At 40.7% G+C, this 18,203-nt stretch overlaps 1 protein-coding gene across 1 annotated transcript in view; it reads right to left on the bottom strand.

Moving 5' to 3' along the window:
* PEPD (peptidase D) overlaps positions 1-18,203 on the bottom strand; it is a 152,138-nt gene that overhangs the window by 119,691 nt on the left and 14,244 nt on the right. The window contains exons 4-6 of the mRNA XM_058033921.1: positions 8,460-8,523; positions 6,009-6,056; positions 4,326-4,387 (exon numbers count right to left, since the gene is read on the bottom strand). Of these exons, the coding sequence (XP_057889904.1) occupies positions 4,326-4,387; positions 6,009-6,056; positions 8,460-8,523 (174 nt within the window). The remainder of the gene's footprint in view (positions 1-4,325; positions 4,388-6,008; positions 6,057-8,459; positions 8,524-18,203) is intronic.

Genomic DNA, 18,203 nt, shown 5'->3' with positions numbered 1-18,203 from the left:
GAATAATGTTCCAGAAGAAGTTCAAAAGGTTCAAAAAGTAAGGCAAGGAAACAACATCACTAGGGCAAGGAAAAGACAGCTTCTGACAGAAGCAGGTGAACAGCCTGCAAAGAGAGCAAGATTCACCCTTTTCAGGAAATTAGACATTATTTTCATTATTATCCATCATGAAACACCCCCCCTGCCTCCCACCCCCACTGGGCCAGGTCAGCCTAGGAGAAAAAAAGATATATGGAAGCAAGAGAAACACAAAATAGTCCTATCAAAAAAATAGATCTCGGCCAGGAAGCCAGAAAATAAAACTAACAGGAGATCAGGCATAAACTAGAGCATCATGGGCAGGGCAGAGCCTGGCTGAGCTGAGCACTGAGAGCCAGCAAGGCACAGCCACAGGCAGCAGGGAGCACACTTTGAAGGAACACATTGCTCTGGGTGTAATCCTCCTGGAAACAATCAATACATCTGAAATATATCTTTCTATAAAGGAAACATTTGCTACAGGAGTGGTGGAGAAGCAAGAAAGTAGGAAAGTTGAATTTGATTTGGGTCTGTATTGAAAACAAATATAAAATGGACTGGTTTATATAGACAGTTATAAAATTCTGAGGCAAGCAGAGTTTAAAAGGAAGCTCACCCCTGTTGGGGAAGATGAAGAGGAAAGCCTTATAAATATGATTGTCTGGAAAAAGATTTTGAGAATACGGAAACTATAAGCAAGAGTGAAATGACAGCAAGCTTTGAGATCCCTCAGTTACTGAACAGCTGGAAAACAATGGCGTGGCCAGCTGAAGGTGATCCCCTTTTGATGGAACAACACCCTCTGCTTGCAGACAGGCCCAAGGGTCAGAGCAGACCCTACAGCTTGGCAGAAGGGGCCCAAAGAGGAGTTTTTAGGGTTTAAAATGTAACACAGTGTGGTAATGTAATGATTCTTATAGGCTGTATGTAACTGCTGTAGGATTTGTATCTTGTACCAGATTGGTTAGTGAGAATTAGAATATTCAACACAGAAGAAGATTTATGGTATTGTAACAAGAACCTCGCTCTCTTACCCCTTTTACTCTGTTACCTTTTTTACTCCCTTACTCTCTCACCCTCTCTCCCCCTCTCTTCTCTCGGGCCTGCTCTGAGCTGTGTTTGGCAGCTCCCAGCAGGGCCCTGCACCCAGGCCCTTTGCAATAAACCCCAAATCCCATCAGGGCCCTGCACCCAGGCCCTGTGCAATAAACCCCAAATCCCAGCAGGGCCCTGCACCCAGGCCCTGTGCAATAAACCACAAGTTCCTGACCTGGCTGCAGAGATCTCTGCTCTCCGTCTGTCCCAACCATCCTACCCCTGACGCTCCTACACACCCCCTCCTCCAGACCCTCAGCTACCCCCTGCACATGGACCAAGTAGGAGCTCACCAGAGCCACCACAGTCCAGGAGAAGATACAAACAGAACCAGAGAGATCAAAGAAAGGCTGGAGTGACAAGTGGTTTGAAGGCATGGTCTCTGTCAGAAATGGGGAGTTGATCCAACAACAAAATCAGTGCATGCTCTTCCAGACCGTGAGCTTGGGAGGTGTCAGGACCCAGAGCATCCCTCTGGCTGTCCTGAGCAGCCAAGACCCTGCCAGGGGGCTCAGAGACCCTGGCACAGAGCCCAAAATGCCTGTGGGTTTGATTGTGACCCATGGAGCAAGTTAGCAGCCTTAAATGAAGATCAGCAAGCCATGACAAATTAAGTAGATTAAGTAAATTATCACAAACTGAAAAAGTCGATTTTGGGGTTTTTAGAATGGGGGTTCAGGGGGCAAGATGGAGGGAACTGGGCATGTCCAGCCTTTCTCCTTCTTCTTCTTGGCCTCCAACTCCTGCTGTGATGTTGGCACTTACAGATTGGTTTAGAGTAGAAGCTCACTAACACAGGTGATGGGGATTGGACAGTAATTGTAACCATTGCACACGTAGTTTTTAGTATAAAGCCATAACAGTGCCCTGGGGGCAGGCAGAGTGCCTGGAACTGTCCTGCTGGATGGACCTGGGCAGGGCAGGAGAAAGAATTTTATAGATAAGGAACAATGAACAACCTTGAGATGAGAAATGAAGAGCCCTGACTGCTTCTTCAAGCTGGGCTGGGAAAAGAGACTTCCAACTTTTCTTGGGGTCATTCTGAGCAGCCAGAGGCCCTGACAGAGAGGGGAAGGCACCAACCAGACCTGCCAAAGGCAGCAAAATGAATGAGCCAGTGCCTGGGGGTGGAGAGGGATGAACATGTGCCAAGTGCCAAAGAGAAATATCTGCTGACAGCTGGAAATCCCTGCTAGGAATTGAGAAGCACAGGGAGCAGGCTCAGCACTAAATGAGAAGCCAAAGTTTAAATATCACTCAGTGTTGTAGGAGACACTCATTTAAAATCTCAAATGAAGTGCTGAATGGAGTGGCTTCCCAGCTTAATGTTGACTAGTGAATGGGCTACTAATTAAACTCTTTAAATGGAGTTTAGTGGAATTCAGGGTAAAAAAGGGAGGTTTGGTAGTTCAAACAGACTTTGGTACAGCATTCCAATAAACAATTGCTGGTGAAGTTAACTGTCGGGAGTTTAGTTCAGGCATGGCTTAAAGAAAAAGGCCATGAAGCCATGCAATTGAGAGAAAAGTAAAAGGTAGTTGTGAAGCAGTTCCAAAAGCACTTCCCAGCCTGATTTCTATAAACAATTAGACTCTCTCAGGCATCATTGTATAAACAATAAGGTTCTCAGGCAGTCTTCCCATAACAAGTGTAACACCCTCTCTGGGAAAAGATGGCACCCTGAGAATAGATGTGGAAGTTTTGGGAACCTTTCATATCACAGTGGGAACACTGGTTTTATTTTGTGTAAACAATCAACAGTATTGTAAAACAAAAGGAGTGGTTAGAGTTTTCTCTGTTAGCCTATCATGAACCTGGATTTTGGAATATGCATGAAGTTCGTTAACACTATTATTTAAACTGGCTGATCGATCAATAAACGGAGTTCGGTGCATCAAAGGATTGGTCGTTCTCCCCTCACTTCAACAGTTAACAACTGTTTGTATTTCATATGGTGGTGTATCAGATAAAACTGGAGATATTGCTCCACACAGATTTTAGAGTCCACCTGTAAGATGGCCATCTACTTGGACAAAGCAACAGAACTCACACTGCTTGTACCAGCAGAGAGGACACCAAACACTAGTTAGAAGTGACCTGAGTGTATTGTGGAATACTTTCTATTTAACTCAGTGGGCAGCAAAAATGTCTAAATGCTGGTACCTTGTTCCCAATATCCCTGACAGAACCACTAAATTCCCATTTAGGATACGGAGAGGAGAATTAAGTAATTATGAAATAAGATTTCAGATATTTGATACAAAGAAACAATCCCAGCAGAAAACATGCTCAGATTACACAAATGAGTGCCCAGACTTGCAGCCAATCCTGTGCCCTACCATCCTCCCTGTAGAATTAACATGCTGCTGACACAGGAGGATAGAAAAATATAGTGAGGTGTCTGGAAGTCAATGATCAATATCTCAGCACAACTGCTTATTTTAACAGGCCTTTTAATGAGGGGGGGTCTGTTTCTTTTTGCCATACACTTGAGCTAAAAACACAAAATAATCTTCTTTAAAAGATATCATAACAGAACAGATAGTTGTGTTTAATTAAAAATTGAGGCCACCATCCCCACATCCCAGAGCAAGCAGTGATGTATTTCTATTTACTGCCCTCTCAAAATACTGCAAGCAGGAAGACATTTTACCTCACTAGTGGCCAAACTTCATAAAAAGACAGCTAAGGACACTAAAAGCTCACATCTAGACAGACAAATGATTATTCCTTTTTTTTTCTGATTTGTGAATTTATTTTACACCTGTAATGTAACATTTTTTCAGAAGACTGTGCATTACCAGAATCCATAATACCTAGATTGATAATGTACAAGGAACTCAGTAAGAGAGAGAGGCTACTCTTAAAGATTAATTTTTCTTCCATCCGAAAATCAAATATTCCAATCACAAAAGTGGAAATGGATGTATGAAGATGGGTCTATTTGGTTTTAAATAGCTACAGTATAAACACAGACAAAGAGAAAATTTGGATTAAATTAGATACAAGAGAGATTTCAAAAAAAAACAAACTGACTGTATTTCAAGTCATTAGAAACACATATCAAAACTTCTTTGGAAATAAAATGTTTGGCATCTGATCTGCCATTCAACATCCTTTCATCAAGAAAAAAACATAATTTAATTTGAAATGTAAAATGAATTCAACACAACCATGTAACAATTAATGCACAAAAAAGCTGTGTCACTTACTGGCTGATCCCCTCAAAGGAAGCTTCTTTGGAGACATTTCCACTGTCAGTATTAACACCACGCTGGGAGGAAAGAGATTAAAAAGGACTGTGATGCTGAGCCAAACACATGTATTTAAAATTTCAATCATGGGGACAACTTGATTGCAGTAAGTATTTGGGAAAACTTACACGTAACTTTACCTGAATCACTATAAATAAGAAAACCCCTGACTGTTCAAACACAGTCCAATATAAGAAATAATCAGTTCCATAGGAGACCAGCACAGAGCTCAGGTCAGGATGTGCTGCTTAGGACAAAGACAAGCTTGGCTTTCTAATGCCCTTATGTCTTCAGAGGGAGGTGTGAGACCTAAAATATAATTTTACATGGCACAATAATGAAAAATAGCAAAGCTTCTTCTAAAGTAATTTAATATTAAAATAATTATTATGCCCTGCCTTGGCAATTTAAATTTGCTTTGTTACTATTTAAATTTGCTTGCTGCTCCCCTACAACTTTCCATTCAAGGAAGCATCCTCAGCAAGATGAACATTCTGACATGTGCCTGGGGAGCCCTGCAGAGCAGCAGCTCTGCAACCAGACCACAGGAGGAGAGGACCAGGTTTCCATTCAGCAGCAGACAGAGGAGAGCTCTTCCCTTCTCTGAATGCTTCTCCACAGCAGTGGGAGGAATGTGAAAGCACCACAGCACCCTTCCCTCAGCCAAAAATTATGTGAAAATTCCTGATTACAACAGGATGCTCCCAGAGTGATAACTACTCAACAACTCCATGTGAAGAAATGCACAGTAAGAACACAAGATAGTTAAACATTCCATTTCTCTCATTTCTCTTAAAGAACATGAAATTAAGCCATAGAGGCATCTTTTAAGAGTATACAAATATAAGTGAAAGAAAGACTGAAATCTATTTAGGGCCTCTGTTCTTAATGGATAAAGAATTCAGATCTGAGGCCATGTACCTGCCTAAGGAGGGGTTTTTTTGTTATGGTTTCTGCCTGGTCTCTATCATGGGAAAACAAGAAATCCAGGAGCTGCCACTGCATCTGCTGTAAGGGAAAGCTCAGAGTCAGCAAATAATTTTTATAAATATTTGAGACAATAAAACAGATAGTAGGAGTTTACAAAACAAATCAGGGGAGCAGCTGGGAGATGATGGAAAGGAGAAACTTACAGCCTTCACCTCCATTCATTCATGCTTGTTCCCAAGAAATAAGCAAGCACCATTCAAAATCCTTAGCAAGCATTTGATATTGCCTCACTCCTCCCAGAAGCTGTTCTTACTAAACCACTCTATGGACAAAAAAAGTATTCCCTGAACCTTTGTGGGATTCCCACAGAAAGGCCCAAACCTGCTCATGACATGACCAGAACAGCATGAAAGGAAAAGAAAAAGGAGTTTGGAGTCAGAGCAGGGAGGGTGGAGGCCATCATGGTCAAAAGGCTTGTTGTGTTTTACCAGAAAACCAAATCAGCTTTGGCAAACAGAATGCACATGGGATGAGGCCAGAAGCTACAAATCTTGAAACCATGGAGGGGCCAGAAGACTAGACTGGTGTACACAGGTGACCTCTAATTTGGTGTAAGATGGGGGGAAAATATAGAGAATGACAATGCAAAGCAATGCTGCATGAACTGGTATCCTTATTGAAGAAATGTAGTACTTTCCAAATATGACTTACCAAAGTGAGAAGCACAGCAGGTTTCTTCGAAGTCAACACACTGCATAGCTAAAAAGAGGGTTTTGATCATTATTTGTCTTTTTTTTTCTTCCACATAACCATATTGATACCAATTTTATCAATATGCACTGTATATAAAGTAAATGAGCTGCAAAGAGAAAAATGTTCCTCTGATACCTTTCAGATATTGTAGTACTACCTGAGACATGCAACAAGAGACAGCAGAATACAAAATATTGACAGTGATCAAGTTCATTGTGTCCTTTAAAGACATAAATACCAACTATAATGTCTATTGTCATCATTAGGAAAACATAACATAGGAGCCAAAAAAGTTGTAATGTCACACAGAAATAAGGAACACCAGGGTGCTCTATCCTGCACATGCAACATTTGCATTGATATTATTATGGTACAATGTGCTAAATGCTTAGCAAAGAATATTTACTGTTATTTTCACTGGGTCACTTCTACTGACCAATCCTTTTATTCAGCCTCCTTCAAACATTCACAATCTGAGAACAAAATCCCTGGGCTTGTAGAGTGCTGGGCTTTCAGAGCAGCTGCAGAAGGGAAGGGTGGGTGCTGAATTACACTTATCTTGAGGCAATGAACACATGGCATGGCTGCATGGAGCAGTATTCTATCAACTTTAAACCACCTTAATACACACTACTGATATTAACAAAAGAAAGTATATGGCAGTGAAGCTCAAAAATATCAATTCCAACCTTTATTTTTTTTTTGTTTCTTAATCCCATGAAATATCAGGATAACACGCTTACAGATGTTGGTCATTCATTGATGTAAATCTATTCTATAAAAAAGGCCCCTGCTGTCCTGATGGTGGAAAACAAATTCCTTGGCAAAAAAGCCAAAAGCTGAAGGAACCACTGAGAGCTGAACAGTTATCCTGCAAGCTTCAACAGCTTCCCACTTCAATACATGCAGTCCAGGCCAAAAGCAGCCTTCATTTTTTAATTTATTTACTGGGATTTAATTTATTTACAAAAAGAGCTCTTTTCCAATCAATGAAGTTTCTAAGCAGTAAAAAAGCAGAGAACAGAACTGCAATGAAGACATTTGTTGACAGAAATGACCCAAACTAAATAAGGTGAATGTGATTTTTAAAAATGTGATTTTTAAAACCAAAACATGTATTTTCCACTTGCAATTTTCACCATCTGACAGATGAGCACTGGAGCACCTGGACACAAGACTCCAACTCACATATGGCAAAAATCAACCTCTCCACAGCTCCCTCCACTCCCAGCTCCTGACATACAGATCTAACTCTACTTTGTTGCTGGATTCATTAGGATAATTAAATGAAATCTCCTCACAGCTGATGAGAGCAAAACTTGTGGTCTAGAGAGTCAGAATTAGTGTTCTACAGGAACAGAAGAATCAGAGGAGTCTTCTTCAAGCTGCTCTCCATGAAAGTCACACACAGAGCTTGGCAGGAATACTGTCCTCACCTGCTGAGCCTTCCTACCACAGAAACCACTGCTGGCCAGGGGCACAAGTGTCCAAACATCTGCTCAGAAATTAAATCAGAAACCTAACTAAGCAAGGCACACTTGCACCCAAAAATGTGAATCTATTTGCTTATTCAAGTAATGGGATGATTCTGTAGAAAATAAGAGGCATGCAGCCTTTGCCAGGATTTCTTCTCCTGGGAAGTTGAGAAGCCTCAGAGAATAAACAGTATTATCTCATTTGCTTCTCCCTGTTTTGCTGCTTTGGAATGGGTCTGGACATTGTTTACCAACAGGCACATGCTTGATTGGTTCCATGTGAACTGTTTTTACTTAATGACCAATCACTATCAGCTGTGTCAGACTCTGAGGAGTCAGTCACAGGTTTTTATTATTCATTCTTGTCAAGCCTTCTGTCTGTATCCCTCTCTTTCTTTAGTATAGTTTAGTATAGCATTGTTTTAATAATATAATATCATAAAATAATAAATCAGCCTTCTGAGAACATGGAGTCAGATTCTCATCTCTGACCTCATCCTGGGGACCTCACAAACACCACACCTTTCCCAACAGCTTTTTGGAGGCATAAAATGAATGTAGGCTCCCAAGTCCAAGCTAGGACATGGAACCTCCTTGACAGCAATGTCCACATATCTCCAAAGCATTCAAAAAAATGTATTTAGCAACATGTTTCAGTTGGATAAAGCCAAACACTGACAGGTCTCATCATGAACAGAGCATGTTTATGAGACTGACTTTGGATTAAGAACTATGGTCAGATCAAAAGAGCAGCCTTAAAAAAATTACAAGTGCTTTGTAAGATAAAAGGATATTTTCCAGTAACAGGGAAGGGAGAGAAGATCCCAACAAGTCAGGAGACATGCAGCAAGAAAGGGACTAAAATTAAGCAAAGTCATTGTCACTCATTGATTTTGTGTTCACAGGAAAAAATATTCAGAGACAGACAACTCACCTCAGTCACATAGTAGGCTTCATCCACAGCATATTTGTTCTTGAAAAATTCAGGGGGATGAATCCTTTGGAAAACAATAAAAAGAAATATTTGGGTTTAGCTTTGCTCTTACATTTAATAAGGCCACAGAGAACAAAAACTATATTCTCTACTATCACAACAATAGCATCAGATATGAGGAATGTTTTACTAATCTTATCTTTATTTCTCAAAATAGGAGATTACACAGGAACTTGCCACAGCTACGAAAATCAGTGTGCTTTAATCCAGTCCATGCTGATAGCACAGTTCTCCTCAGAACAGAAGTGTTTTTTCCCAATCTATGCAAGACAGCCTTGTTAGGGACTTTAGCCATGCCACTTAGGTATAACTTTCTAACCCACCAAACTTTGGAAGGATGTGGAAAAGACAGAAGACCAGCCTGGCCTGTGTTACATTCAAAGAGTGAATAAAACACTCAGGTAACCATGTAGCAGACTGAGGCCTATTAAGACATGGGCTCTGCTGCCTCTATTCCTCTCAGGATACCAGAGATCCACTCCTCTAACCCAACAGAGTGGGCAACTTTACAGGTCCATGTTCAAAACTAAACCTTTTCTACTCTTTTCTCCTGATATGCAGCCAGAGACATTTTTCTAAAGGCAAGAAGAACATGAAGGATCTGCTGGCAGTCAGTCCCTCCAGGGCTCTCCTGCTGTCTTTTGTACCAATGGCTGCACTGCTGCTCATTCCTTCACTGTATGGGAGCAGCCAGTTATTCAGGAGACTTCAGTCTCTGATTAAAATCTCCATGTCCCCCCAACACTGAAATAAATACAACCTCTATGATCCTGAAAATGTGATCTCAAGATAATAAAATCACCCAGTCGATACCCTTCCACAAAAATAAACATTTCTTTACTTTCAGGGTAAAGAAAATGGGAGGATAAAACCCATGGCTGGTGCTGGAGTTTGGGGGACCCTGTGCATTTTGCTTCCTGAGTGACAGGGGGAGAGCAAGAAGTGTGGGCAGGACAAAGCTTCAGCCATGTAAACATTACACAACAAGAGCACAAAACCATCTGGGGAAAGAATAACTGAGGCTGGAGGCACAAGGGCATTTCTAACCTTGCAGTGAGGACCATCAGAAGTGGTGGGCAAACAGCACCCTGAGGAGCTGCCCCACACCACAGAGCTGCTGGCACTACCAGGAGGCTGCAGCACTGCCTTATGGCCATTTTTTATCTTGTCTGCTTCTTTATCACTTACATTTCTTCATGCTCCAAACAGTACTGGGCTGTGACATGAACAACATGAAACCATTTATGGTGTTCTCAAGCAGAAAATCACAGATTTTAAAAAATTTATTATCTGTGAAAGTACTACTCAAAAGTAACACAAAACTATCTCATTTTATGTTCCCTTTTGCAATACTCCTTGAGTAGAGTCTTCGTATCAGTGACAGAGATTCCAAAGCAATTATCATTTATCTTTTCTCCCTGGCTTATCTCACATAAAATTAAAAAATCACCACTATATCCTCTTATCTTTATATACCCTCTCTATTATAGTAGCCTTACCTCCAACTTTTGCATACTCTGTTTCTCCTATAGGCATGTCCTTATTATTCCTTCATTCCTGACATGCTGAAGTATTTCAATAATCCAGAAACATGATGAACAGATTGAGCACCTTTTGGTTTTGTTCTCTTTTACAGCTTTAACCAATTCATCTGGTATCAGAAGAATCCCAACTGTAAAACCAGCTAATGTATGGCCAATGGTAATTTATGGCAATGTATGCTCTTTAGAGCAATACATCCAAAGCACTTTTTAATAATTAGCTGCATTGTTTAAATAAAAAAACCTGTTTAATGTAAAGTAAATGTTTCATAGAAGTATGCCCACAAGTGTGCTGGATTTTATTGACTTCATTTAATACAGTTAAAGTAAGAATATGTCTCATTTTCCATCACTCCAATAAGAAAATTTCTTTCCTTTCACAAGCTCTTTCTCCACCTTTTTGTTCTTGTTGCTGCTAGTTGTCTCCTATAATTGTGTAGCCTACAGCACAGCTACTAAAACAATTCTAGGTTCTGGTTAATATTAATCCGTTCCAGTTTAATCCCTCCAACGTCTCTTTTCATCTACAATGTGACTCTTTTGAGGAACAAAAGTGGCTCATGGTTCTTTCATGGCTGAATTTTTCTCTAAGAGAAAGAGAACAGCAGCTTCCCACAATCCTCCATCCTTTCCCTCTGTTGTTAAACTAGGTCATCTTTGTGATCCTTTTGCCTTCATCACACCTAATGACAAGCTGCCCTCATTCCTAGATGTGTCCCTCCCTGCTCATCTTCCTCTTGCTAGCTCACTCAAAAGTCAGCAAGACTTAGCACAAAGTTGAGAGCCAGACTTCTCAGCTCCTCTCTGCAGCACCCACAGCTCTGCCTCCCTTTTTTTATACAGTCATTTAGCACCTCCAACTAGATGGAAAAATAAATTCATATACACTTCCCACAAACCCATCCCACAGGAGCCACGATGCTCCAGTGATGGAGCTGCCTCTCCCACTGGGAAGATTTCTAAGACCAACTCTGTTGCAGAACCACAGAGGTGCAAGGAAAAAGTGAACAAGAAGTCTGTAACAGAGCCAAAAAATTCTGTGCTGTCACTTATAGAAAAGCAGTAGAGAAAGCAACCAGAGGTCAGGAGGAAGGAGAAGCCAAGCAGGCCAAGGGAGGCAATTCTGGCCCTCTGCCCCTCAGGTGAGACCCCATCTGCAGAGCTGCCTCCAGCCCTGGGGAGGAGCTGGAGCTGCTGGAGAGAGTCCAAAGGAGGCACCAGGATGAGCAGAGGGATGGAGCAGATCTGCTGGGAGGAAAAGCTGGGAGAGCTGGGATTGCTCAGCCTGGAGAAGAGAAACTTCAGGGTAACCTGACTGTGACCTTCCAGTACGTGAAGGAGCTGACGGGAAAGGTGGAGAGAGAATATTTACAGGGAATTGGCAGGACAAGGGGAAATGGGTTCAAACTGCCAAAGGCAGGGTTAGATGGGATACTGGGAAGGAATTCCTCCCTGTGAGGGTGGGCAGGCCCTGGCACAGGGTGCCCAGAGCAGCTGGGGCTGCCCCTGGATCCCTGGCAGTGCCCAAGGCCAGGCTGGGTGGCTCTGAACACCCTGGGACAGTGGAAGGCGCCCCTGCCCATGGTGGGAGGTTGGAACTCGATGGCCTTTAAGGTCCTATCCAACCCAGGCCATTCTGTGATTCTGTCACCCTCAATGGCACCTTTCCATATTCTCTCTACTCTCTTCCATTTTTTTCCCACTTTAGTGGGGCTCAATGAAAGATAATCATGCACAACATGGTAGTTACTGTAAACAGTACTGGTGCAGAGTTCCTGAGCAGATCCAGGGCTCAGTACCCATTTTTATCCAATTTGAATGCAAAACAGGCTAAAGCTAGCACTGATCACCATTGCCAAAGGGTATCTTCCATGAAATGCTCACTTGGCATAATGAAAATCAGAAGTTTCATTCAGTTTCATCATTTCAAGTACATCTGATCCTTCGCAGGGATGAGGAGTGCTTCTCTCCACAAATGACTCTCAAGAAGCCAGAGTAAGTTAGCTGGTTACAACTTTTAGGTTTGGCTTTGTCATTTGTAACACTGCTATGGGCTGCCAGTTTTAGAATTCTGATTAATCACTGCAGAGACTATGTGCAAAAAACCCCACAGCAAGCCATAAATTAATTAGAAGGATTGCCCAAGCAGAAGATATGATCCCAGATATTATTGAATCATGCCTATTTACCTATAAAAATTTACCCAAACCTTTTGTAAACAGATGGGTGAACAGAAGCAATGACCTAATTTTTACAGGGTTCAGGAAGGGGCTTGGAGTGTGCAGAATTGTTTAGATTCCCTGACAACACAACTTGGCAAAAACCCACAGATAATAATGCATATCAGCCCTAAAAAGGCTCAATATCCTTTCCCTATAGTTTTATGACTCAGCCAAGCAAATACCAGTGTTAATTAGACTTGTCAATAGTTAACTTCCAGAATAACAGGAGTTATCATGCTCTCTTACAGTGAAATAAGCAACTCCAAACTCCTGGGACATGCCCATATTCACATAGCCAAGCATCTAAGCAGAAATCTGGAATCTCAGAGCTCATGGCCATCAGAAAGGAAATGTTAAGAGTCCTGCACTGACACTGATTTACATTAATATGGTCTTAGTTTTTCTCATTTTCAGCCACAAAAGCCCCTTAAAGAAGAGACTGTCCCTAGTTCACAACTTACAATTCATCCCAATTTCCAGTGAAAAAGTTGGAGTCATTTTGAGTTAAACATTAAACTGTTTACCTTCTGCTGATGCTTCCCATGAAACTCCTCTCTCTGCCATGTTTTTCTGCCCTATTGAGATTACCTACTTGGTTTCTTACTCTCAAGAGGATTAAAAAAATGCTGAAGGTGGCCTAAAGATGTGAAGCTCTATTTTAAGAAGATTTGAATTCTTATGCACTGCCTTATTTTAACAGCTACAGTTTTATTTAAACATCAAATATTGAAGATTCATCCCTCAATGATAACAAGTGACAATTTTATTTTAAGCAAAATGCTACTCAAGCAATGGGGAAAAAGAGGTGGGGGAGCAGCAGCAAAACTTTCACTGTAAAAATCCAGTGTGAAACATTAAATCAGAGAGTAAATTAATACCTTACCATAACTGTACTTCATTTCTCTAACACATTTATCAAACACTAAAACCACCAGCAAAAGTGTAAGGGAGCATAGTATTAAAAATGAGTAATCACAGATCCCAGTCAGTTATTCATCTTGGTGAAAAAAACCGCAGTTTAGAATAAACTTTTCCATTTGGTTTAACTAGATTCACACAGTACATGATGGCATGTTTAAAAACCAAGATGCTTCATCAAATCACAACCAAATCACAGCAATTCAGATTTTGCCAGACCACATTATTAGGATTGGCTCCACTTTGATGTGCTCCTCAAATTGGAATTGGAAACTGACTCCTCTGTTTATCCATCAGTTAAGATGAACAGCTATGACAGTTCTGTATATCTATAAATACACCAAAATTTTGCTTTAAAGCTTTTACATATTTGGACAAAATTCAAATCACAATTTATTTGCAGCAGTTTATCAACCACGTTGAGTTTCCACTTTAAACTGAATAAAAACTTGGTCTCATTGTCTAAAAACATTTTAAACCTCTTGTTCATTACATTGCACAAGAATTCATAACACAAATCTTAAGAGATCTGTACAAATTTGACATTACTGTAAGAATTCCATTAAGCAACATTTCTTTGTATGCTAAAGGACTCTGGAGCAATACCCTTGTAATATCAACATGTTAAAAAGTGTTCTAGTTTTCAGAACCATATTCAGAAGAGAGGTAAAATGAGATGGATCTAAATCACAAATGCCAAAGAAAAGCTGTGAACAGAATTTATAACAGCTGATAGCTATTCCTGAAAGAAACACATCTAAGCCACTTGCTAATATATTTGCAGCCTAATTGCTGATATACATTTTTATGTATGTGCTTTCATTTGCATCTAAACATTCATCCAAACTTCAATATATTTAACATTTATTCCTAAAGGTTGCTTGGTATTTCCATGTTTCAATGCTTCTAGGACAGATTTTCAGTTTTTAGCTTTTAGAGTGGATCAGCTCTGAAATGAAATTCAGCTTTTCCTGAAGCAGCCCAATTTAGCTTTTCTTCAACATTTCAGTTGGAGTTCCCAGTTCAAGATTAGTTATCTTACTGCATAGCATAGAATGCAGAATATTCCTGTAGGAAAACAATATTCCAAATGGTATGTTCACTGTGAATATTAAACCAATTATACACCTTTCATGTTAAGGTTTGAATTGTGTCAGAGAATTCTTTAAGTCCTCACATCTGGCCTGGTTTGTGTTTTGCAGCTACTCTGGAAGAGGGGTGCCTTACTCCACTGCTACATATAAAATAAAGCAAGGTGCAGCCTACAATAAACACCAATGTGATGTAACTGCTCTTCTGCAAAATGAAATATTAATTTAATAGCAAAGGGCACAGACAACAAAGCAGTATTCTGTCTGGCTGACCACACATGCTATCACTGAATGTATATTAGGGCAATAATAGGAATTACCTAGAATTTCTAATCACTGTATCTGGCTTTAGCAAGAAAAAAACAAAACAAAACAAAACAAAACAAAACACCTTCAACCAATCAGCAAAACTCAACAGCATTAATGTAATGTGTTTTTTGAAAAGGAGCTGTAGGAATCTCAAAATAACCACTCAACAACCATTTTGAGGAACTCCTACTATGTCAGGGGAGAAGACAGCAAGTACTGACAGAAAGCAGCATGCCGTGCTGAAGACTCTCCCACAATTAAAAAACAGATCCACAAGTTTTGTTGTCTTTAGGAGCCACAGCTCCTGGTAGATACCAGAAAATAAGCAGTAATTAAAAGTAAGGATTAACACAGTTGGAACAATAAAAGAACAGACCAATAACAAAGACTTTACACAATAATGTTCAGGGCACAGTACTCTCCTCATAGGTTCTACAAGTTTTAGTGCCTAAAATACACAAAAAATTGTCCAGGCTTGTATCACAAAATCAGGAGAGGATGATTCTTGATGCAGTGAGACAGAAAGGCTAAAACCAGTTAACTTCACATTAAAGCTTTCTGCTTCTTCCATTCAACCCTGACTTTCATATTCAGAGTAACAGATATAAAAGATCACTTTATGGCAAAATCACTTTGTCTTGAGCAAATTAAATGCCTACATTACCCTGCAGACATCACCTGTACAAGGCACTGCAGCACACACACACATGGCATGAAATACATTACATTTTTCATCACTTAAATGAAGGAAAGCACATGCACAAGGAGAAAATTAGATAAGCATAATCTTCAGCACTTGAAGTTCTACACAGTCAACAACTCATTTCTCAGTCCTTGCTAGAATGAGCTTAAAGCAGAGTATAAATTTCAGAGACTGCAAACACAGAGTAACAATCTTGGCAAAATTTAAAGCAGAAAAATAGAAATACATCAGAATATGTAGAGCTGAAAGAGGAAAAGGGATGCAAAAGCAATGTTTTAATGCTGTCAGAGATTCACCAATAAACTCCCTTCTCATTACAATATCATCAAGTTAACAGATGGTAAAGCATTAACCAAACAAGAGGGTGTCAACAACTGCTAGGAAGAACAACACAGCACACTTTCAAAGACACCAGCAGATGTTCCTGACTTTGTCCAAAAAAATGCCATCACCTTTATATCCAAAAGGAATTTCACTATCTCAAACAAGAAGATTAAAAGGCATCAAGCTAGATTTAAAACAAAACAGCACTGATGGGCTTGCTGGTATCACAGACAGCCTCCAACAATGTTTTGAGTACCTTCATGGTGCTCCCTTTCCACTGCTCTCAAGATTACTGCTACACTGTTTGAAAGACAAAACTACCTGCACATGTAAACTCAGACTCCCTTTGATACACTCTGCACTAAGATGGATTCTGAGACAATAATGGATTTTAGAAGAAATTAAGATGAAGATGATAATTCAAGCTGATGTGGCTGGGAAGCAAGCAGGATTGTAAGTGAAGCCCCATCTGTGTGAGGGGCAGAAGAGCAGAGTCCATAAGCATGCAGCTGGACACAAGGTGCTGGGTGGGTGATACTGGAATTCCCAGAGCCACACAGGCCATGCACAATCAGAGTAACCAGGGGCACCAATACAGCCCATTGCACTGAGGAAATCAGGAATCAATATTGGGGAGAATCTCACAGTAAGTCCTAGCAACAGCCAAACACCCAGCTCCCTATTTCATCTGCTTCAAGAATCCAGTCTCACTGCTCCTGCTCAGCTATTCCCACCAAAGGCATTTCTAAAAGATGAACAGTTCTTTAGACTTTCTATAAATTCTACCTCAAGCAGCAGTATCTCTATTAGACATTTAATAGATACTACCCTAACCCTACCCATCAAAAACACAGGAAACTTGCAATTGGTAACCTTTGCTTTATTCCTCTCTGCAAATAAAATTCTTCCTTGGAGTCAAGGCCCTGTACAGAAAGAACTGTGCCTAAGGAAATGTTTACACACTGAAATCCCTGAAAGATTCATTGTAGCATTAAACTGATGACATATACTCATTAGAAAGCTCTCTTCTCAAAAAAAAGAGCATAAGAATTATAGTGGTTAAGGTATTAAGTGTAATTTCTAGGTCACTACATACAGTAAGTGTTTCACTCAAACACTGGTCCCAGTTCATGCTTTTTAACAAAGGAAGTTATTTAGCAAATCTGCCAATAGCAGATGTTCTGTTTGTACTCTGGGAAAACATCACTATTGGGGGGAGGGGGACACAAGCAATATTTAATATCCCACAGATAAAAGCACCACAGCAAGCTCTGCAAGGTCAGTAGCATGTCTCACAGCCCCCATATTAACTCCTAACAGAACAAGAAAAGGAGCACTGATTTTTACAGCAGCATTAGATGACCTGAACAGCTTTGAAGGAACGGCATGATGTGTAACATTCCCATTTCACAACTTGTAAGGAAAGCCAAACCACAACAAAGTTAAATGAACTTGACACAAGTCCTCAACGGGCACAAAGAAAAGACAGGACCTCCCCTTGCACTCAGTGCTGTATCCACGATGTCACACTGCCCCTGCCAGACAAAGCAGCATCTGCTGTCCCCCAGGGCTGGGGCTGGGACCACCTGCTCCGACTGCCAGAGCTCCAGCAAGGGCCACACAGCAGCAAAACACATCCTGCCTGCTCTACACTCACACTGAACTTGCAAGAAGCATTAATATTAATGATACCTTTCCCCAGCATATTGTTTGGTTTGTTTTCCTTTTTTGGTTTCTCAAGAGAGACCACACTCTTTCAGAGAGTCCTTCCTGAGCATACAGACAGGTCACAGGGAATAAAAAACCTAAGGAAAACAAATAACATCAAGAGCTAAGAATGTGGAATTTCAGAAGTGCAAGAACACAGGGACTACTGTAGGTATTTCACTTGAGGTTTTTCTCACTGAAGTGCCTTCCCAAAAGCAGGGCAGCAAGGAGCAGAGCTCTGCCCTCAGGCCAAGCAGGGTGGAGGAGCAGAGCCTTGCTGGAGCACTGCTGGCAAACCCCCATGGACACTTCTTTTGCTGCAGCTCACCTTCCTACCAGCAGCAGCCAAGGCCTTGTGGAAAAAACACATGGCATGCCTATAGAAAAAGAAAAGAAAAACTTGGCTTCTCTGATATTTCAAAATGTTATCAGGAGTTTATATCACTGAGCTCAGTACTCCTGGTAGCACATAACATGAAGTATAAAATAAGAAATGCCTGGTGGGGGTTATCAGCATTCCCTGCCACACCACTGAAATGAGCTGTGCTATCTCAGCCTGTGCTTCGAAGCCACACCCGGATATTAAAAACTCTGGTGCAGCAACACCCAACAGATTTGCTTAGTGCTGGGTTTTTCTCAAAATGCCTGAATCAAAAAGAGGAGAGGAAAAAGAAGTACTTTAATGCTTACAAAACCACCAACTGGAGCATTCATTAAAAGGTGTATGATGGTGGAGATGGCCAATCAATGGACTGATACAAATTGCTATTCTGGTTTCAAGCCTTCTCAACAAGAAACTTAAGCTGTTTAAGACAGCTGTAAGAAAGCAAAGATTTATAAAAATAAACACTGAAGTAAAAGTCATAAAA

Source organism: Melospiza georgiana, chromosome 14 (genome assembly GCF_028018845.1).
Source record: "Melospiza georgiana isolate bMelGeo1 chromosome 14, bMelGeo1.pri, whole genome shotgun sequence".
NCBI lineage: Eukaryota > Metazoa > Chordata > Aves > Passeriformes > Passerellidae > Melospiza > Melospiza georgiana.
Note: the sequence above shows the minus strand (reverse complement) of the source record. Positions and strands in the feature narration are given on the sequence as shown.